The following is a 22914-nucleotide window of genomic DNA, read 5'->3' as shown; positions in this document are numbered from 1 at the left end:
TGTACTCCAGTAGTTTTCTTGATATTAAGAGTGATACAGAGTCTCTCCACATCTCAGTAACTCCCTTGCCATGCACTTTGGATTATCTTTTTCTTCGTGTTCTGGGCCTTTCAGTGTCTTAAGTCAGGGGTAACCAACCTGGTGCCCCCCCTGATTTTGTTGTACTCTGCGCATGGCGCTGCGGTCTAAACCATTGGGCTTGCCAATCAGAAGGTCGGCAGTTTGAATCCCTGTGACAGAGTAAGCGCCCGTTGCTCTATCCCAGCTCCTGCCAACCTAGCAGTTCAAAAGCACGTCAGTAGCTCCCAAAGAAGCTTGCTTTCCTCACTTTTCTCAGTGGTGAAGGTGAGGGGCACCCTTTTGAAGAACCATTTCAGGGCACCATGAATTAGCTGTTCCCAACACAGCCAACTTCCTTCAACTTGCATCTTCCTGCCTGTAAAGATCCTGTTACTTGTACACATCAGAAACCAGTCATTATTCTGCTTACTTAAGCTACTTTTACCCTGCTTTTCCATCATTTGGTCTTTAGGGTGTGCTACATATGAACATTTTAAAGAATTTGAGAATCCTTTGATTGTTTTGAATATTAAAGTTGGGGATAATGAAACTGGGAGCAAGGTTATTTCAATTCCTGTTTTTCTAAATGTACGTTTTTCTTCCTTTCAGATACCATTGTATGGATATGGAGGAAATAGCAATCTGAGATTAGAAGATGTTAAAAAACACTGTAATAGATACATAGTGGGGCTGAATGATATAGCGGGGCTGAATGGTAAAACAAGACAGGCTTCCTTTTCTGTACAAAATACAGGGAGTCGGGCTGCATACGTGAAAGCACTGTGCTTTAAGAACTCAAGTGAAATAATTGTTATGGATCCAAATGTGATGAGAGTTTCCCCAGAAAAGTTTGTTCTTCAGGAAAGTTCACAGCAGGTAATATGAAAGTCACAATATATATATATTACGCAAGACCTATAAAATGTGTAAGCTGTTAACATTCCCCCCACCCACCCAAAAATGTGTCATAAAATCTTGCTTTGTGAATCTTACATATAATTCAAACAATTGTGCCACAAATTAATTTACCAAAATTTGACTGTTTCCTCTCAGAAAGTTACAGTAACATTTAATTCAACTGAAGATCAAAGTAATTCACCAGTGTTGTCTACAATTTGTTTTGTCTATGGAGATGAAATTTTGAGACAGCAGTATCGCAGGTAAGGCTAAATGTTTTTTGGGAAATAACAAGTATATTCATTACTATCTGTTCTTAAGAAATAAGAAGCAGATGGTTAGAATGGATATTTAAAGAATAAAAGTTTTTTTTATATTGGCTGTTAAATATTACTACAGAGCTTTTCAAACTGTGTGTCGTGAAACATTGGTGTGTTGGCTGTGTCATGCAAATGCTCCCCACACTGCTCCCGGGGCTAGAAAGGGGTTAGTTTAACCTCCATTTGCTAGTAAAACTGAATTACTGTGTCGTGAAAGGATGCATGTCTAAAATGGGTGTCACCAACATGAAAAGTTTGGAAAACTCTGTATTAGTGGTTATTAAATAACATAGCCAACTCTGTCTGTGTTCAAAGATCAACAGTCACTGGTATCAAGAACAGGAACAAGTTCACTTTTTTGGATTATAAAATCCCTTATTGTAAAATACGTTTGCAAAAGGTTTGGAAAAGACTGGAGTATGCAGCTGTGTTCAGCACTCAGATTTGCTTCATTTTCTGGCTATGGCAGGTTAGCACTTGAGGGTGCTAGAATGCCTTTGCTTTTTGTCCTGCTCCCTCCCCCCTTGTGCATGGTAGTCAAATGCTTCGTAACAAGTTGCTAACTTCCAACAATCCCACAATGAACATGTAAGAGCAGTACATCTAGGAAACAGACATATGTAGGTGTTTCCCTCTTCCCTGCAACATAACCAAAGTAGTTCCTATTATCTGGCCTAATTTGGGCTTGCTGGGCACAATGTTTGTGGGCCAATAAACATTCTCTGTTGTTAGTAGCAGGCCATTATATGTGGTCATTGTCAGTGCTGCTTCTCCCCTCCCCTTTGTCCTCTGTTATGTGCAGACAAATCAGTAGTAGTTGGACTCTCCACAGTGGAAGGCAAGATTATACTTCCAGAGTTCTAACTCTGTGTGGTTCTTTAACCAGCATACTGGACATCTGGGGCAGATGATTGCTGGAAGGAAACTTTTGGACACATTTGTGGAAGGATGATTGAGTTATGTTTGTTATGTTTCTCATTGGGAATAAGAAGCTGATCAGATGTAGTCCCTAAGCACACTGCAGTGCATAAATGCTTTTAAAGTGGGGTAATTGGATTGAATGCTTTACAGAGTATTTTAGTGTCTTTGTTAAATGCTTCTTCATAACGTTAATGAGACCTGAAAACTCTCAATTGTCTACTCAGAGCTGTACAGCAAAATCCAGAGCAAGTGCAAAAAATGCTTCCTGCTAATAATCCTGTGATAAATGTAAAGTTTGATGAAGAATTCCCTGGGGAAGAGCTGGTGACTGAAGGTAAGCTTGACCACCCTGAGAATATCTACTTGTTTGTATATTTGATTTCTCGCCATTCTTTAGATGTATTTCAAATTTAGCTTTCACTACCACTTTCCCTGCTGATCAGAAGTTCGGTGGTCCGAAGCCCCGCGACGGGGTGAGCTCCCGTTGCTCGGTCCCTGCTCCTGCCAACCTAGCAGTTCGAAAGCACGAAGTGCAAGTAGATAAATAGGTACAGCTACGGCAGGAAGGTAAACGGCGTTTCCGTGCGCTGCTCTGGTTCGCCAGAAGCGGCTTAGTCATGCTGTCCACATGACCCAGAAGCTGTACGCCGGCTCCCTCGGTCAGTAAAGCGAGATGAGCTCCGCAACCCCAGAGTCATCCGCAACTGGACCTAACGGTCAAGGGTCCCTTCACCTTTTTAACTTTGCTTTTAGCTGTTGATGTCCTTTTCCCGCGTTGTGTATTTAGTTGGCAGGTTTGTTTCTTTCCTGAGGGAGGTGGCCTAGCCTGGCTCTGTGTTCAGCTCACCTGCCCTTTTTCCGCAGGGTCAGGATTTGTGCCTCTGTGAAAACCGAGCTACCAAAACTTTAAAGAGTATGAGATGAAGCGATGTGAAGGCTAGTGCGCATGCTGCCACAGCTGCCCTGCTGCTCTCTTGCCCTGCTGAGGGAACATGCCTTTACCTTTACCACATTCCCTTATTCCTATGATTATATTCTTGCAATCTGGTTATCATAATGCAGGTGCTAGTGCAGCTGGGTTGTTTTTAACATGGTTGATAGTAGGGGATATTGTGGTGGCGCAGTGCTTCTCACCTGACCTCTAGTCCATCACGTTGCTGCTGTTTATGTCCCCAGACCTCACAGCCTCCTTACCCTCCCAGGAAGCAACACCTATGCGACCTGCTGGAAGTCAAGTGAGCAGCCCATCTCACTGTCCAATACTGGTTGAGAAATCAACCATGCAGCCATCTCTGTCTTCTCCATAGCAAATCTCTCCTCCCTCCCATCTCCCATTGTCATTCCTCCAATGCTATTTAGGATTCCCTTTTCATCTGCCTTTGGCAGCAGTAGTTGCTTGATCTTGCTCTAATTCTAGCTATAACTTTTTAATACTTTTCTGAAGCTTGCATCATTCATGTCACCTTTACAACATTAGCGTTTATGCTAAATGTACATATTTGGAAGTTCCATTTGAAATCAGTGGGAATTACTTACCTTGTGTATCTGCTGGGAGGCTGGTGATGGACTATGTCCATTTTCTCTTTTAACTTCTAAAGAATTTGAAAAGGTCCAGGAATGCAATTACTGTCTGTAAAGACGGTAATAACCCAGTTGATTAGTCTGTCATCAGTCCCCAATCTTCAGTAAATACTGCAGTTTGTTTCATTAATCCAGCTTTGCTTTTGATTTTTAAATGTCTTCTCTAGTATATGATCTTCCGCAACATTCGTTTGATATCCAGTACTTTTTCATGAACATGAGAAGGATTATTGTTTCGGCGGTTAATGCCTTCAGTAGTTCTGCTTTCGATATCAAGCCATCTTCAGTGCATCGTGTAGCACTAGAAAGGTAATTTTATTTGTCATTTTTTAGTATTTTCTGAAATACTGGTAAGCAGTTCCTCTACCTTGGTAAACTTTTAATATTCCAACAAAAATAAGAATTAAAAGACTCTGAAATTAGGTCATAATGTGTAGTTACCTGACTGGACTACTTCAGTGACTGGGGTCTGTATATAATCTTTCTTGGTGGTTGTGGGTGTTGATATGATTCCTGTGGAGTAATAAATAGGGGAAAGGTTATGTTGGAACTGAAAATCATTTTCAGAATACTAAATTCATCTGCTAACTTTTAATTGCTTTTTATCAGTTTTTATCTGTCTGAAACTCTGGCTAATGCTAAGTAAGGCAAGGGTTTTTTATTTTCCTTTAGAAGGCAAGTTTTATACTCTGATATTTGCTTCTCTTGTCTCGTTTCCTAGTATTTGGTGTTGAACTGCTCTTTCTCTGTTTCATAGACCTGGTGTTCCTGAGAAATCCAATATGACTTTGGATGTACTACCTGTTAAAGGACCTCATGGTTGTTCATTGTCATCAAATGCTAATAGCATTGATGAAAATAAGCTTGTTTCTAAGGAAAACTGGACTCTTCAGCCTGAATTTCTAATTCTCACTGCTCCTTCTCAAAGTATGTTATTTCCACATGTTTCAAGAACTGTTAAAAATATTCACCATCATATTTGTACCTATACATTGCTTAGGATTATTATGTGATAGATAGTATTACTGTGAGACACAATAATAAACTGAATTTGTTTGGGATTGGGAATATTTCTCCATGTATATAGAACTCTGTTGTTAAATTAATCATGATGCATAAATTCTGGAATTAAGAGAATTTATTTCTGTAGCAGAGATGACTTCAAAAGCTTACCTAGAAACTTTAAGTGGAATTTTCTGTGTTTTACAGATCTCCTTGTTACAGTCATACCTTGGTTCTGGAATGCCTTGTGACTTGAACGTTTTGGCTCCTGAATGCCACAAACCTGGAAGTGAGTGTTCTGGTTTGTGAACATTTTTTGGAAGCCAAACGTCCGACACGGCTTCTGATTGAGTGCAGGAAGCTCCTGCAGCCAATCAGAGGCCGCGTCTTGGTTTTTGAATGTTTTCAGAAGTTGATCCGAATTCTGGAACCAATTCCGTTCAAGAACCAAGGTATGACTGTAGTTCTAATTTGTTACAAGGAAGTAAAAGATCCTTGTTTCAGTGTTGGTAACAAATCAGTTGCTGGCAGCCTAGTCAATGGTTGTAAAGTTTCCACTTTCCAAAATAACTCCCAACCCACTATTTAGATATCAATAAAGTAATACATGCTTTTTTCCTATAGCTGTATTATGTAAAAGCCTTTGATTCATTACTGCATGCGTAAGTTTGGAAGTAACATTTGCATAATTGATACGGTTGTTAATGCTTTGTAAATAGCACTTAAATGTCTTATAAGATAACTGAGAATTCATGCAATTCTTATCTCAAAAGGTGGAGCTGCGATTACTAAACATGCACAAATAAGTAACAACTCAAACAGGTCATTGACATTTGAGCTATCGTGGCCTGCTCACTGTCTGACAGTAACACCTCAGCATGGAACTATTGAACCAGGGTAAGTACTTCCATTGTTCATTACTTTTCCCCATGATTCCATTAATTTGAAAACTGTCCTTTGCTGTAACTAAGGTTGCAATCCTATATCCACTCATGCACAACTAGTTTCTGTAGAATTCAATGGGACTTACATCTCAGTGCCATTGTATGGGATTGCGCTGTCAGTCTGATTACATCCAGCTCTTGAGATAGCATGAAGGTGAAAGGGAAGGAATCTTTGTACAGTTGTGAAAAGAGTTTCTGGCTATGTCCATAGTGTCAAGCTTTTCTTTCCTAAAAAAATAAACAGCCTTGTTTTTATTTATGCTGAGAAAAACCTTTAATTCTTAAGGATAACCTAAAGTATTTGTGGTTAGCACAGAAAAAATTAATACTGTATGTATACAAGATATATGATTCAGATTGAGTTAGCAGTGTATTTCAGTTTTTTTATGAGCTGACAGTACTATGATACATTTAAATAACTTAAAGTTAGAGCCTCTCTCACACATGACTTCATAGTCTTCTATGAAAAATGCTGCAACCATATGATCTGAAGCTGATATATTGCACCTGTCACAATAATAGTTATACAGTTGGCAAGGATATTGTCACCCCGCTTGATATTTTGCTTCTGATAGTGTTGTATCATAGACCTAATAATTCTAGCCCTGTGTACATGGCAGATGCATTGGTGATTGAAACATCACTATGTGAGTTTTTCCTTGTCCTTATGAAGCTAGACTTGTAGATAGGCGTGGGTTTGCAATTCCTCATATTAAATTAATAGAATACTAAAATTTCATCTATTGTGTACAAAAAAGTCAAGAAGAACAGTAACCAGATCTAATAATGAAACATTGATTTCATTTAGCATATTAAAATTAATGCACTGGACGTCTTATTTCTAGAAGCAACATTTCAATTTATGTGAGTCCAAATCCATCACTCGCAGAAAAGAAATCCATCTTTCCATGGAGTGGCCTTATTTATGTACATTGTGATAATGGACAAAAAGTAAGTGGCTTAAATAAGTGTCTATGGTTATGAAAATTCTGCCAAATGCCTTGGTTTTAGAAAACTAATTTCATCTTGTCAGTTAAGCTTTCATCTATTGCTTTAAAGGGAGTAGTTTGCATTTCCTAGATGAAGTTTGCAGTTATGGGAGTAAATGAAGAATTGCTTGGGGTCAGTTTACCTGAGGAATAACCTGCTTCTATAGGATTGTACCTGGCCTCAGCGGGTTTTCTCTTTGTGCCTCCCATACATGATATTAGGCAGGCATAAGTGTGTGTTCCATCTCTTTCTCTTTTGTTGGTTGATTGGTTGGTTAATTATTTTTTCTTATTTTATTTGCATAAAATAGCAAAATACCTTAATATAATAGTAGTCTGCTCCCTTATTGTATGTGTCCAACTATATTTGCCAGCAGAACTCAAATCCATTGGTAGTTTCTATTGAAGGCATGTCCAGTTAAATATTTATTTTATCTCTGGTCACTTTTGCTCTTTTAAATTGTGTGTGCTAATATTTCTGTTTAATAATTGTAAGCTGTCTTGGAAATGTGTTGAAAAGTGGGAAATGCATTTCTTCAAGTGTTGGACAACTTATGCTCTTGTATGGAAGTTGTTTTAAAAGTTTAAGAGATGTATGTGTTACATTTTCTGTGTTACATTTAGTATTTTCACCTTGCTTTTGAGTCCTTGGTTACAAAACAGCTTTGAGCATATGCACTGGCCAGCCAGTCTGGGAGATAACTGTAGGATTAACTTGAGACCAGTAACTGCAAAATACTAATAAAGCTCCAGGAGAAGACATGATCCCAATGGAAATCTATAAGATAAGACCTGATTTCTGGTCACCCATATTTGCAAAATTGTTTTCATACATTAACAGCTCAGGTCGTATACCTGAAGGGTGGAAGTTAAGTATAATTGCCCCAATATATAAAAAGGGCGATAAGAAAAACCCTGCCAATTATAGACCCATTAGTTTGTTAGATGTAGCCTCCAAACTATATGCCAGGCTCCTTCTTGGGAGACTAGAAGAATGGGCAGAAACAAATAAGGTGATTTCTGAAGTCCAGGCAGGTTTCCAAAGAGGGAAATCCACATTGGACCAGTGCTTTGTGCTGAACTTTCTGCTATGTAAATACATCCATAATTTGAAGCAAAAATTATATGTTGCTTTTATCGATCTAAAGTCAGCTTTTGATACGGTCCCAAGACACGCATTGTGGCAAAAATTGGAAAAGACAAATATAGACCTCCGTCTATTATTTCTCATCAAAACATTATATACTGACACATCAATACAAGTAAAGGTGGATCTGGCTGGCCACCTCACCGCTAGAATTAAGACCACTACTGGAGTCAAACAGGGATGCATTTTGGCACCTTTCTTGTTCAATTTTTATATTAATGACATGGTTAAAGAACTGGAGGGCCTACAGTTTGCCCCTGTCACAATTCTCGACCAAAAACTTTCAGTTTTAATGTATGCTGATGACCTAGTACTGGTATCTAGAACCCAGGTGGGCCTGAGACGGCTGCTTGCAAAATTAAGTTCATATTGCAAGAGGAATGCTTTATCTATAAACTATGATAAGACGCAGGTCATTGTATTTGGGAAGCGTTCTAAAAAGCATGTTTGGCACCTGGATGAACACATTATAAACCAAGTAAATACGTTTAAATATCTGGGATTGATTTATTCAGAAACGGCATCTTGGAATACACAGCTATCCAATATTAAATTGCAAGCCTTTAAATCAGCAAAAGCCATTCTGAAATTTGCTGCATGTAAAGGTGGAAATCTGGTCAACCCGGCTCTATCTGTGTATAAAGCAAAAACAATGGCCCAGATTTTATATGGTGCAGAGGTTTGGGGTACCTCAAAGGTCTCCGGTCTGGAACCCCCACAGAATTATTTTTTAAGAGTTCTTTTAGGTTTACCCAAAGACGTGCAATCTGCCATGGTCAGGCTGGAAACTCGCATGTTGAGCATAGAGAGCCAAATAGATAAAAGAATTCTCTGCTACTGGTTTAGAGTTCAACAGATGGATAACACTAGGCTACCAAAAAAATGCCTGATTGAGCTCTCAAATGGATTACCCCTTAAAAACTGGGTACATCATGCTGCCCAACTGATGGGCAAATATGATCTCTCAGTGACTGAGATTAAAGAACTCCCCTTATATTCACAGAAAAATATTTTTAAACGAACCATAAGGGCAGTGGCAACTAAAAACGATCTAAACTCTATGTGCACATCCACATGCGCCCCATTGTATTTTAAACTTAGAGAGGTCAATGAACACATCTCTTATTTTAATGAATTGACTTTTGCACAGCTTCGAAAAGCTTTTACAGAGCTACGACTAAATACAATAAGCTCTGCTTATAGAGATGGGAGACATAGAGGCATACCAAAAAACGAACGTGTTTGTATTAGGGGATGTTCTGAAGTAGAGGACCTTATGCATTATATCTTGCACTGTCCGTTATATAATGATGCAAGAAAAAGATTTTTGGTACCTATAATGACAGGGTCCCCTGACCAGAACCCCCTTGATATGATGTTATATCTCCTTGCAGACACAGATAAGTATGTGACCTGGCGGGTAGCACTTTTTGCAACTGCTGCTAGGAAAATTAGAGCAAATTATATAGCCAAGGTAGCCATTAACTGTAAAGGAGATGAATTTATTTGATCCTATCTATCTACCTCAGGCTATGCTCTATCTTTGTCACCAAACTCTGAGTATAAATTGCACACTGTATTAATTGATATTGTTTTTAACATTCGTGACCATGTGATGATTTTAGCTTATGAATTTTACTGTTTAATGTTTTTATTTGTACATTGGGGTACTTTTATAGCTTTGTTTAGAGTACGTAATGTTTTAATAATATAAATGTTTTAAGTCTTTTTTTACCAATTCAGTATATTTTCTTTTAATTGTCAAATAATTCTGTGTACATTGCGGCAGCCTTTGGCTATGTGCAATAAAACTGACTGACTATGATTTTGTTTCTTTCTTGTGCATAGCTTGTTAGGGTCCAAATTCGGGAAAATATCTCTGAGAAGCAATCTGAAACGGTTTCACCAGTTGCCAAAGTAGGTGTTCATCATCAACAGCCTGAGCTTCCTATTATGCACATAAGGCCACTTCAAAAGCCATCTTCGACAAAACTTGAAGTAAAGAATCGGACTGTGTTTTTTCCTGAAACAAAGTCTGGGGAAAGCTCAGGTAACGTCGGTCTTGCGTATGACTGGTATCTTTTTGAGTAAAATGTTTTCTAATGGTGAAAATGAAACATGTATTACTTCAGTGACACAAGCATGACTGGCCATGCATGAAAGCTACTCACAGTCTTGAAATTCACATTCACACAGTTCACACATAACACTAAACCAATAACAAATTGGAAAGTGTGCAGGTTTCCAAACTGAAGTTGTATTAATTTCATTATTTTCCATGTAATTCATCTCAATCTTGCAGCACTTTAAAGTCCTTTTTATAGAAGACTATAAATATGATCACTCCTGACCAAATGTTATAAGTAATTGCTAATTAATATGTTCCTTTTGGACCAAAATAAAGTAGATTAGTATGTCTTCCACTGTCTCTGAACTTAAGAAGCTCCTCAACTCACTGGGCTCTCAGAAGAATGCTACTCTTGAGTAGCATGTCTTTCCCAGGTTAAAAAGTCTTTGCGTCGTCACACAGAAATCCCCTTGATCTAAGAAACCTCTAGCCTGACTACCAGTCACAGCTTCTTCCATTCCAGGTTATAGGACCTCATGGAGCCTCTCAGCCAAGAGACCTGCCATACTCCTTGTCTGTAAAGAAATTCTCGCTTTCCTAGCTAAGCCCCAGGGCAGTGCCAGGCTTCACAAGTTAATTATATAACCCGCAAATGAATAGACAAGGAAGATAATCATTCCCATATACTATCTCACAGTTCATGCAAACAAGGTCCAAATCCTTCACAGGCCCTTATAAGAATAACTGTTACTTGCTATGGATGTTTGTATGTGATGCCAATAAAAGGTTTGATGATGATGATAAATAACTGTTACTTACATTACTTGCCTGCACTTCTTCTTCCAGAAAAGTACATAGAGATTGAAAATAATGGAGATGCAAATGTGAAGTGGCTATTGTCATCTTTTGCACCGCCTTATATCAAGGTGCGTAGAAAATCTGGAAAAACAAACACACACTGTCTTTAAAAGATCAGGTTATATATTCTGTAATCTTTGCATCTAAACAGACCTGGCCTGACAAGAACACGCAAATAGAGCTCTTCTGACGGAAGAAAAGTATTGGAAAATAGGTTTCAAAAGCAACACCGAAAATTCAAACATTTTTAAAGAATTAATCTGTTTCTGATCTGGTTGCTCACCCTCAACTTGTAGTAGATAGACAAATGTGCATACTCTGGTTTTTAATCAGATTGTATAGATAGACAAGTGCTGGACATAGGTAAACACTTAAAATTTCGAATGATCTCAACTGTAGATTCACAATGGAGGTGTTGGAGAACAAACTGGAAAATCATTTTTATGAAATCATTAGATACTGAAATTAACAACTTCCATGTTAATGGGTGGTATTCATCTAAGTTTTACTTGGAGTAGCCCTGCTGAGTTAAGGGACCTAACTGAGTCATGATCATTAATTCAAATGGGTCTACTCTGAGAAAAACCTAATTGAACACCACCCAATTTCCAATCAAAACCCACTTCACTTGCACATGTTCCAAGGCTGCTTTGTAAAACTAGTGTTTCTGTTTAATAATTTCCTTTCAGGGCTTAGATGACAGTGGAGAGGTTTACAGGGCCACATATACTGCTTTTCGATGTTCATTGCTTTCTGGTATTCTTAAAGCTCATGGGGAAGAAAAGGTAAGTCACATTGACTGTGTTTTCATCTTAATACAATGCACTTCTGTTTGTCTTCCATCAAAGAAAAATCAGTTAATGCTTCAAAAGTTCTAGGCTATAACAACAGCATTTTTGTGAAATGAAGTCAGGCTTCTACTCAAGAATCCATCTTGAAAAATCTAAAGAAATTGAAAAAGTAGCATCAAGATTACACAATACTGTTCAGTTCTGCGTGAAGAAACTTGCTTTTCTCAGAGTCTACTGTGAAGAATTAACTTTGAGATACGGGTTGACTTCACCTACTCTGCATGTGCAGTGTCACATGACATAAATTTGTAGACCTAGTTCATTTGAGTTTGTAGTCATACAAGGCAGGAGGGGGGCTTATCAGATCATTCAGGATCCTCATGTGGCATGGAGCATCTCTTCCACACTCCCCTCACAATTGTGAATTACTTCCTGAGCTAGAAAGTGACACTTTTCATAGGAAAAAAGGACATACTAGTGACTCATACTGCTTGCGAGGATGATTGCAAAAGCAGGTAAACTACAAACTCCAGTAACAAGAATGGTTGTCAGATGGATGTTGAAGGCTGCATTAGTCCTATAGCTGTAATCTCAAGGAATTTGCTGAACAGAAAGTTGATCCTCTAATCAATCTAATTTTTACTTTACTTTGTGCTGCTATCCCATTGCCTTTGCTCCCCCTCACACACACCCCATTGCTGGCATGCCAAGAACATGGTGTCTCTCACATTATTTCTGGCCTTACCTGATGAACCAGTTACTAAATACAGTGAAATAAAAATTAAAAAGCTGCTTATTTACAAAGCAAAAGTTAACATTCAATATTCTCTCTCTTTGTACCTTGAAAATCATTCATAAAACACTAATAAGAACCCTTGTCTGCCTTTTCCCTCCCCACACTGGTTGATGGCCTGCCATAAACAGGCAAACACCTTTTTATTTAAACAGGCAATTGGCATTCTGGGCTGAATTGTTTTGCTCAGCTGTTCTATGTTTTAATATGCATTTCTAATTGATGTTTGTAACTAGCTGACATTTTAATCAACTTTTGTCTCGTGTGTTTATCTGATCTTATTGTTATCCTTAGTTTGGAATTTTTTTAATGGAAAGGTGAAGGATAAATTGTCCCTCGATTCTCCCCTTATATTTCGCATGGCAAACTTCTTTCCTCTGAGTGAGGACAGTCACTGTGCTTCAGAAAATCTCGTCACATGAACCTAGAGGCAGTGTCTTCATTAAGACACTGATAGAGCTGTCTTAATGAAGGTTCATCTTCCAGCTTCCCCAGAAATTGAAGGAGGAATCTACTAGTTATTGACCATTCCTCTGAGCTCATGGGCTGGTATCTGCTGAAGGATAGTATCTTTTTTCTGCCCTCCTTAACAGGAATTAATGCTTCTCTTTGGGAATTTTAGTAAAGACCTCCCCTTTCCCAGATGTTGTGCTGCACCAGATATTACCTAAGTGGTCATACATAATCAAAAGGGTTATGGTTAAATGGGTACAACCATGGGCATCCTCAGGATTTGTGGAAGGGGGCAAGGTGAGAGGGCACAAAGTGAAATATTGAAAGAGGGGTGCAGGCTAGTTTCTCACAAAAATTAGGAAAAAATAGTATATCAGGCTTTACAAATTCTAGAAACTGTATTTTTCAATATGAAAGCAGACAGTAATAGAAATCCAGGAATTATGGTTCCTCTGGAGGGAGCAACTGCCCTCCTTCTAGAGGCCCATGGGTAGAACTAATCATTCAGGATCATTGGGGACCTACATAAATTGGATAAGGAACTTACACCTTGTTAATATTGGCCCCTGGGGTTGGTCTTGTATCAGCAGTCCAGGTAGTGTCAGTGACATTACATAGATTGGAATAGCACTTTCGCCAACTCTGATGAACACAAAAGAAATGGCTGTCGATTCAGTCAAATTTGGAAAAGAATTTATTCTCTAACTTACTTTCTTCATAGGTTGTAGTCACCTTTTTACCTAGAGACAGAGGACACTATTCTCAGTTCTGGGATCTCGAGTGTCACCCACTTCACGAATCTCGCTTGAAAGACAAACACAGACTTCAGTTTTGTGGAATGGTGAGTATATGAATGAGATCATTATTTTATTTATTAGAGATTAATACTCAACAAGGTTTCATTCCTTGTTTAGATGTAATGTGAAACATTGTCATTTCATCATTTGTGTAGTCTCATCATTTGTCTAGCCTCCTCCATACAAAAGAACCCCCATAATAATAATATTCTTGTCTAATCTAAATGCTTAAAGCATACAGGATTTAAACAACTTTTGTAGCTTTATACTAAATACTTTGTACCTGTTTCCAGACAAAGTATCTCTGAGGAGACATACACATAGCAAAAAGCTCCCAAAGCACTAGGTGCTTTTGTCTCCAGCCACTAGATTAGATTAGATTGATTATTTAATTTCTGTATCACTTAATATATTAAAAATATATCTAAGCGGTAGACAAAAAAGAAGTAACAACAGACATCTTAAGCAAATATTGCAAAAATACATATTAAAATGTTACATTAAAATAAAGTTTTATCTATTCTGTCTAGCTATCTATCTATGCACATTTTCCTTCTGACACACCCTCCCCTTAGCTTTTGGGTTCTCACCCAGGGTCTAAACAAACTCTGTTTACCCGCAAAACTCTCACGAGAAGAGTTCCTTGAAACAGTGGACAACACCCTAGTCTCTCACTCTAGACTTGCTTTTTATGGGCAGGTCCAAGAACAGGATTGGAGAATCTGTGGTCCTTCAAATGTTGTTGGATTACCTCATCCCCATCTAGTAGTTGATGATAGTTGAAATGTAACATCTGGAGGATGTCAGCTTTCTCCCCCTCTGCATTAGATGATTCAGCTAGATGTTAAGTTAGAAAATACCTCCTAAAAGTCAGTCTTGCTTCTGCCTAGTTAGCGAATGGTCACAGGTTCCTGTTCTTTATTCTGCTACTTCCATTCTGTTTGAGCAAGTCCTCCCTTACAAGTCAGACAGAGAAGGAAAAACAACAAGATAACAATAATAAGTGCTGAACTGTGCTACTTTGAACCTGCTTCTGCACTCCTGATTCTTCAGTGGTACATTTTTCCTACTGAGTACAATGGCCTGAAGAGTTTTGTAATATTGTCAGCCTACAAGTGACATATGTAGTAAGTGAAATCTTCACTTAGTAGTGTATCTGCCTCAACACTAGAATTGTTTTTGACAACAAAAGTAGTCCCTCTCAAAGTAATGGATTTAATTTTTCACATCCATGTAAAGATGTTCAGGGAGCTAATATTAATGTATAACTTCAGGTGTTTCTTGCATCAGGGTATCTTAGGTAATGAAGATTTTAAAAATGAAGATTCTACAGCTGCTTTAGTAAAAGTCAGCGTTCGAGATGTGACCCTAAGAAGAGATTACCCTAATAGCTCTGAACACAAAATGTGGTATGTGAAAATGATTTTTTTTATAAGCCATATGTCTACTCTTTCATCATCAACAAAGTAAAACTTGATCATTGTTGCTTACGTGACATAAGGTGATTCAGCTTCAAAGGAGTGATATTCTTTCCTATGCTGAAGTGAAATCCATTTTATTTCCTTTTTATCCCACCCTCTTCCAAGGAACTCCAGCTGGCTTAGATGGCTAGCAGATGGTTCGCTTATTTTTACAGTGAATAGCTTCAGACCAAAAATTTTAGCAACAATGGGTTATCAAAGACCCCACACCCAACAATATTACAGAATGTTTGCAAAATGCATTTTCATAGGATTCCTAAAACTAAACAGTAAAGTGGGTTTGGTGGGATTCTAGGAAAGATACTATCCAGTTGCGGTTCCAACAATGTGCCAAATGTTGATTCTTTGCTTTCAAAGAAATACACTACAAGAATATTACTAACACAGATATAATAATATACATGATTGTTCGACTGTACTTTTACCTTTCTCTTTCAAAAACAGGAAGGGGGTACATGCCCAGGAAGACATTTATAAATTCCCTCCAACTAGAATTGGTGAATCCAGTACACTGAAAATTACTGTGAGGAATTATTCTTCCTTTTCAAACAAGGTATATATAGAATTAATAGTATTATTTCAAGATGTGTTTATATAATAACTCTTACTCCTTAGCATCTAATTCCTGATAGTAGGTCTCGGGCTAAATTTCTTTCTACCAATGTTTGTTTTCTGGTCATTCACTTCCCAACATTCATCTCATTTTCAGCTGAACACCAATTAACTTTCATTTTAAAATTGTACACTATATTGAATGTAAATCCCAATCTTGGAACTTGTGCTGTGGATTGATTGTTGAACAAATATTAAAAGCTTAAACACTACAAACCTTTTCTGGTCTAAATCCAACAAAGTTGGGAGTGGGTTTAAGCAAGCTTAACTGTTTTGGATGCAGACCTTTTTGCTAAACCTTCATCCCAGTATATCTTTTATCTTATTGCTGAACTCTGGGGAACTATGTGCTTAGTTGTTAATGAATATAGTAACCTGAATTATCTTAACCATTTCTTGTTAAATTTCAGCTGAAGTTCAGATGTCCCAGAGAGCCTTTTTACATCAAACATTCCCATTATACTTTGAGGTAAGTGAACTCAAATGTTCTAAAGCTTCAACTTTTACCTGGATTAGGAGGATGAGTATTGGCCATGCTGGTGTGAATGGGAGTTGTCATTAAACAACATCTGGGGAGCACCATGTTGACTGTCTCTAGAACAGCAGTTCTCAGCCTGTGGGTCCCCAGATGTTGTTGGACTACAACTCCCATTATCCCTGAGCTCTGGCCTTGCTAGCTAGGGGTGATGGGAGTTGTAGTTCAACAACATCTGGGGACCCACACGTTGAGAAAGGCTGCTCTAGAACATTTGTCTTGATACCCCTGCATAGCCCATGTGGTTGTGGCACTGGAGAAACTCAAAGTAAATGCCTGAGTTATGTCCTGTACACACATTTTCTAGAATGGCTTAAGTTTCTTGGTTATGCTGATGTCAAAGATCAAAGGCACAAAGAGACTTTTAAATGTTCTTACATATTCAAAAAGTTTGTAAATACTTAAATATTGTTTATTTTAGTTGTATTGTTTTGCTGCTTTGTTATTTGTTGCCCTGGCCTCCTTTGGGAGGTAAGTGGGATAGAAATGTAATTACTGATAACAGTTAATAATCCATAATGATTGATAAACCAGTTTGAACTCCACACACAATATTATGCCACTGACTGCAGTATTCTGGCCAGTTAGCAAGTGAACTTTCTGCTGGCTCTTGCAGACCTACAGAGCTCCTAAAAAGATGGTAAAGAGCTACAGTACTTTTCTCTTGAAATCTCAAACTGAAGCAGCCTGTTAAGGAATTGTCTAACTATTGTAAACTTGTCTCTTGCAGATGTCACCACTACTGCAACTTACCAGTACAGTTCAAGCCAGTATCAGCAGGCACTTTCAAAGGCTTATTGATGGTAGAGACAGACAAAAGTGGCACTCTTACCATTCAGCTCATTGGTGTGGGTTTGGCAGAATAGTAGTTTAAAGAGCTACTGTTTTCAGTACGCGATGAATTCACAACTAAATTATTGAATGACAGGTTCTTTTTTGTTGTTGTAGACAGACTATTTTGTAGGAAATGGAGGTGCTTGTAAATTTAAATAAAGTAATTTTGTATGTTATCATGCAACTTACACTACTGCACTTTGGCTGTTGAAAGCAGCACTGTGTCTTATTTTTGTATTGATTATGACTTTACAAATGACACTGTGTTTTTAAACATGTTTTTTTTTAAAAAAATAAAGTTTTCCACTGAATTCTTGTCCGCTTTACAGCACCTATCACTAAACATCGTGTGGCTTACCTGTTTCTATCCAGCTCTATATTCCAGTAGAAAAAGAGTTACAAGTTTCTGCAAATCCCTTCCTCTATTGCGTAGCTCAGAAGTGAATCCTGGTGTGTTTTAATAAATTTGCACTAGGTTTGTTATGATGAATATTGTTTAAAGCTGCTTAGAGCTCAAAAACTACTGAGGTATAGTTTCTGGTTTGCCTACTGAGTTCAGGAAACACGCTGTGACTTCAGCCTAATGGGAATTGAACTAAGAAATACAACTCATAAACAGAGGTTAGATGGTCATCTGTCATGGATGATTTAGTTAGGATTCCCGCATTGCAGAGGGTTGGACTAGATAACCCTCGGGGTCCCTGCCAACTCTATGATTCTATGAATGGTAAGCAACCTCTCGTTAATTTGGCCAATAACTGCATGCTTGAAATGAACAATTTTTCAAGATCCCATGAATGCTTTCAGCTATAACACCTCCTTCAGAGCAACAGAAAGTAATCACATTGTAGCAAGCTATTTATTTATAATAGCGCTCAGGTCCAGGGCCATATTCTCGAGCTAGTTTTTGCTAGTAGTGTTTGCATAGGGGTCAAAAGTGCAGTAATTTACACTTCTCTGAGCATTCTGTTCCCACTATCAGGCAATACAGCTGAAACTGCTCCAAGCAACTATGACAAGCAAACCAGGAAATGATGACAGTGTTGTCACTAGGCCTATTAAGGCATTCAGAAAAATGCATGAGGACCTAAACTGGGAAAGAGGAGATGGGTGCATGTATGCTCACAACACTTCCAATTCTCATTCACTGAACAAGAAGGAGGAAGAGATCAGAAACCCTGTGTTATGAAGGAATGTTGACTGTGAGGAGACTTGTAAGTACGTTCAATTATGTGCGTTTGCAAACACACACAGGCACAGCTCCCTTGCAGAAGCTTTTGTTAGTGGGGCCCTTTGGTTGTCTCTGACCCTTACATGTTGAAGGTATCTGCTTTTTCTGTTCCTTTCATCTCTGCTGCCGCCATTTCGTTCTAAATAAATGTTCCTTTATTCACCCATTAGCGCACAGCAGCTGGGTTTAGGCTATGGGATGAACAGATCAGATGAAGAACTGTATAGACCACCCTACACCAGAAGGCCACCAAGTGGTGTGCGGGATAATAACGTAGCAACCATGCAACACAAATGCTTAAAAGCAATAACCTCAATGCAGCTCATAATAAAGAAGCAGTATGGAACTGTTCACAAATTTACATGTGACAAGGAAATCACTGGGCCAAAAGAAGGACTTGATAAGAGAGAATAAAGTCACCCATTGCCAAGTTGTTTTGCTAAACTCCACCTCCATCCACTCCCATTTTGTTACTTGTTCCACTCCTGCACCACTATTTTGTGGTTGGTGGGGCTTCAGTCATTTTCAGCCCATGCAAGTGGTTATGGAGGTAGACAGTTGAAGACCCCTCAGCATAGCTTGCATAAAAGGCTGGAGCAATTCTGTGCTTTATGAAGGCTAGAAATGGTTAGGTTAGAATTGACTGTCAGACTCTGCTTTATTATATAAAACACACACACACACAAAATGTGCCACATAGCTTATTGTCTGCAAAATACTTTCATAGTATTTTGAATATGTCTTGGTATGAATGTATATATGTAACACTTTTAGGGACCTGAGTTGTTTGTGTTCCAGAGATTCACAGCTAAAACAGTGGTCAGAATACTGGGCTCTTTTTGCTTTTCATCTGGATGGGAGCCTGTTTTAATTACTGTTGCGGATGGAACTGGATGGCTATTAGTGGCTTTCCTTCAGGTTACAGACCTGTGCTGTTTTCCGATGTCCCAATCCAGGGATGGGCAGAAGATAAATCAGGATATCCTGGTAGATATTGGAGTGGTTTTCAGTACAGTGGTACCTCGGGGTTACATACGCTTCAGGTTACAGACGCTTCAGATTACAAACTCCGCTAACCCAGAAATATTACCTCGGGTTAAGAAATTTGCTTCAGGATGAGAACAGAAATCGTGCAGTGGCGGTGCAGCGGCAGCAGGAGGCCCCATTAGCTAAAGTGGTGCTTCAGGTTAAGAACAGTTTCAGGTTAAGAACGGATCTCCGGAACGATTTAAGTACTTAACCCGAGGTACCACTGTAGCATCAATAAAAAAGACACGTCCTCAAAAACGAAAGAAAAAAGATTAGGCTGCTGAAACAAAGAAAGCTTGGAGGAAAATTAAGTGTTTCTTTATGTAGGCAGTGACTAAGAGATCCGTTCTGTTCCTAAAAACAAATTCCTGGTGGAAGCATCAAAGATGGTTCTTAATTCTAAGTGTACAGAAGTCCATCCCCCCACCCCGCTGTCACAGTGCCATCATTCTGTGTCTGGCTCTGGTTGGTGGGTCGCAAGGTTCAAGTCAAAAACAAAGTATAATTATTAAGCCTGAAGTTGGCCCTCTCCTCAATCAGTTCTGGAAAGGTTCTTTGCCACCTGTGTAAACCTGAGCTCCATCTGGCAAAAACTGTAAGGTGGCTGGAAAGCCAAAGAAAGGAGAAAATTGTGCCTCAGAATATGCTTTTGAAACAAGTCTTCAAACTTTATTGTGCTCGTTTTTTAAAAAATCCAAATTGAAATGCTAAGGAGCGCACTGTGTCTTCAATAAACAATTGGTTCATTAGGTAAGTAATTATAATAAAATAGTCCTCTCCAATGCAGAAAAAACAGCAGGGGGTTAAACTAGTCCCTTTCTTTTCTTACCTTCATTTCCAATTTCCACCAGACTAGCGGTAGGTAAAACTCATCCTGCATAGAGTTCTGTTTCATTGTGAGCATTCTGTCACTAGTCAGAGCTGTCAGGTATGTCAGTCATGGAGTATTGTGGCTGTGTCAGAGACATAAACAGAGAGATTAGATGGCTACAAAGAGCTGTGAATGAGGGAGTAAATTGCGTTCAGGAGGGGGGGAAAAGTTAAAGAAACTGTTTTATCAAAAGGTCTGTTCAGGAGGTTACTGCTAATATATTACAGCTGGAACAAGATAATTGTGGAGATCTTTGGGTGTTCTCTGCAAAATGCTGCATACTTGCAATAAATATTCAAATGCTTATTTTGTGTTGCGAGTGCCAGATAACCCATTCAAAGTGAAATACAATTCTTTTCAGAACATTTAAAATCTACTGCCAGGAAATGTTAGGAACAGTTTTATAAGCCCACAAGGAATATTTGTGCTAAATGGAGTCGCAAAAATACGTTTTCACAAAAGTTTCCTTGGAAAATCCATTCAAGCCTTAAATGGCTCTGCAGTGAGAAATATCTAGTAGCAAATTCAGTTGGGTCAAATTCTCAGCACTGTTTCCTCTAACCAAACAGGATGCCTTGTGGGGTTAGGCACACTGCATACACAGAATGGAATTATTAAGGCCTTGTCACTGTGCAGAGCCTATCAAGTTTTCCTTTGTAGTTTAGCAGCTAATCACCTGTCACTCCATTTACCAGAAGGAAATATTCCATTTGCTTGTATGCAGTTTGATAAAGGATTTAGTTCACTACCTTTGGATTCCTGGTATTGGATGAAGGAACAACCGATGCAGACTTTTCTGTTGAAAATTCCCACGAACTGAACTGGAAAGGCATTGCAATGCATAATGCAGATGAACTCAAACCATTTTCTTTTGCCAGTACTAATAAAACAATCAGATGCTATACTTTCTCTATTCTAGGGAGTTTAGCAGCAGTGGATACTTTCCGCACTCCCTTCCAGGTATCCTCTTGTTTTCTTTAAACACTACTTTCAGTCATGTCAGAGCAACTTACACATAAGTGAATCACACACAACTGGTGGTTGAAAGTCACATTCACACTGTACATTTAAAGCACAGTTAGCACACATTTAAAGCACATGGCTCCCCCCAAATAATATTGGGAACTGTAGTTTACAATTTTCAGTACCCTTAACAAAATACAGTTAGCAGGATTTGGGGTGTGTGTATGTCAAAACGTATGCTGTGGGTGTAACCATTGTTGGCATCCACTTGTCTCGAGACAATGGAGTTCACCTCTGGGGGTGAAGTCAAACTACTGCGATAGCAACACCTAAGTGTTGGGCGTAAGCCTGGGCGGTGTATATGGAGATTCTGGGCTGCCCAGACAACAAGTGCCCCCTCTCAGCCTCACTGATGCGGTCCAAAGGAAACCAGCTTAGCTGCAGGAGTTGCCAGAAGGAGGTGTACAAGGTGCCATCCAACCATCTTAGGGACTTCTCTCTGGATTTGTGTAGGTTTACTCCTTAGCCTTTTCTTCTCTCGATGATATTCTGCAAGGCAGTGGAGGTTTAAGATCAGAGTTTTCCTTCTCATAGTTGGGCTATCTTCCCAGGTTGACAGGCCCCACTCGCCCCTCACTTCCCTCTACAGCACATGCAGAAACTGCTTTCTTGACCATTTGACCCACTATTGGCCACATCTGAATCTGCCAGAGCTTCACAAGCAGGGGAAGTCCCTAACTCACCAAGGATTGAAGACACATCTCACCTGTTTTAGCCTGTCAGTCAAATGTGCATGGTATACATTGCAAATGCTGATGCAGTTGACACTCTATATTAATAACAGACCCATTTAATCAGAATTTCCCACGTGGTTGGGCTCTTCAGGCCTGCCCCCCCCCCCCCGTATTGTGGGATAAGCATACAGGTAAGTGGCTCACAGGTTGTTGGGAAAATGCTTAAAGTGCAACTATGCATACCAGACAGCTGTAAGATGGAGCCACACATAACTAACAGAAACTGTTAGTTCTTGTGTAACCTTAGACAAATCTATTTGCACAGGCTATTAATGGTAAAGGCTTGGCAACAGACTCGGTACTCGGGAGTTTTTAAAGATGAGGTGTGGTGCAGTCAATTGTGGTACCAGGACCGACCCACCCATGAGGCAAGCTGAGGCAACCAGGGCTTGAGAGGTATGAAACTACCTATGAAATTATGAACCAGATTCCAAGTAAATAGGACCCTCCACCGTCACGCAAGGGCAGCAGATTGGGCTTCACAGGAATGGTGGCAGCAATAGCTGTGGTGGTGTCTCCTTGGCAGGCCCTACCCCTGTGCCATTTCTACAGTGGCCTCTTGGCAAATAGAAGGTGCTGTTGGTCTTCCCCACCCCCTTGTTTCTGATGTAAAGTTTCCCTGGCCCCAGCGGAGGGAGGCGGGAGGCACCATTTTGTGGTTTGCTTCAAGTGCCAAAATGTATTGGGCCAGCCCTGCGTGGGATTCTTGCACCTTGTGCGATGATCGTGATTGCAAATGTGTGCTGTCTGGGCAGGTGGGTCCGGATCCATCTGTTAAGGCGGCACCTGGTTCTATATTATAATAATGCACCCTCCTGTGCAGGCTGCTGTTCAGTCACTGCTGCCTCCTGTTTAGCTTCTCGCCTCTGTTTTTTCCTCTTCTGTTGGAGCCTGTCAACACAAGACAGTGCTGCATCCTCCTGAAGGTGGGGGATGGCGAGGC

At 39.3% G+C, this 22914-nt stretch overlaps 1 protein-coding gene and 1 long non-coding RNA gene across 8 annotated transcripts in view; both read left to right on the top strand.

Annotated features, from left to right (window-relative positions):
* The window catches only part of CEP192 (centrosomal protein 192), a 50064-nt gene extending 32670 nt beyond the window's left edge, over nucleotides 1-17394 (top strand). For all 7 annotated transcript variants that reach the window (XM_083622442.1, XM_083622447.1, XM_083622445.1 and 4 more), the window contains 15 exons: nucleotides 670-936; nucleotides 1114-1220; nucleotides 2423-2532; nucleotides 3947-4088; nucleotides 4537-4706; nucleotides 5555-5678; nucleotides 6571-6676; nucleotides 9710-9911; nucleotides 10776-10855; nucleotides 11477-11572; nucleotides 13546-13665; nucleotides 14912-15030; nucleotides 15547-15655; nucleotides 16125-16183; nucleotides 16980-17394. In XM_083622442.1, coding sequence (XP_083478568.1) covers nucleotides 670-936; nucleotides 1114-1220; nucleotides 2423-2532; nucleotides 3947-4088; nucleotides 4537-4706; nucleotides 5555-5678; nucleotides 6571-6676; nucleotides 9710-9911; nucleotides 10776-10855; nucleotides 11477-11572; nucleotides 13546-13665; nucleotides 14912-15030; nucleotides 15547-15655; nucleotides 16125-16183; nucleotides 16980-17115 — 1947 coding nt within the window. In that variant the 3' untranslated portion in view covers nucleotides 17116-17394. The remainder of the gene's footprint in view (nucleotides 1-669; nucleotides 937-1113; nucleotides 1221-2422; nucleotides 2533-3946; nucleotides 4089-4536; nucleotides 4707-5554; nucleotides 5679-6570; nucleotides 6677-9709; nucleotides 9912-10775; nucleotides 10856-11476; nucleotides 11573-13545; nucleotides 13666-14911; nucleotides 15031-15546; nucleotides 15656-16124; nucleotides 16184-16979) is intronic.
* LOC310766478 lies at nucleotides 11592-13485 on the top strand. Its single transcript, XR_014550186.1, has 2 exons — nucleotides 11592-11912; nucleotides 11943-13485. It is a non-coding gene; the product is annotated as an uncharacterized lncRNA (long non-coding RNA).
* Nucleotides 17395-22914: the final 5520 nt, after the last annotated feature.

This window comes from Podarcis filfolensis (genome assembly GCF_964270895.1).
Source record: "Podarcis filfolensis genome assembly, chromosome: 7".
Taxonomy (NCBI): domain Eukaryota; kingdom Metazoa; phylum Chordata; class Lepidosauria; order Squamata; family Lacertidae; genus Podarcis; species Podarcis filfolensis.
Note: the sequence above shows the minus strand (reverse complement) of the source record. Positions and strands in the feature narration are given on the sequence as shown.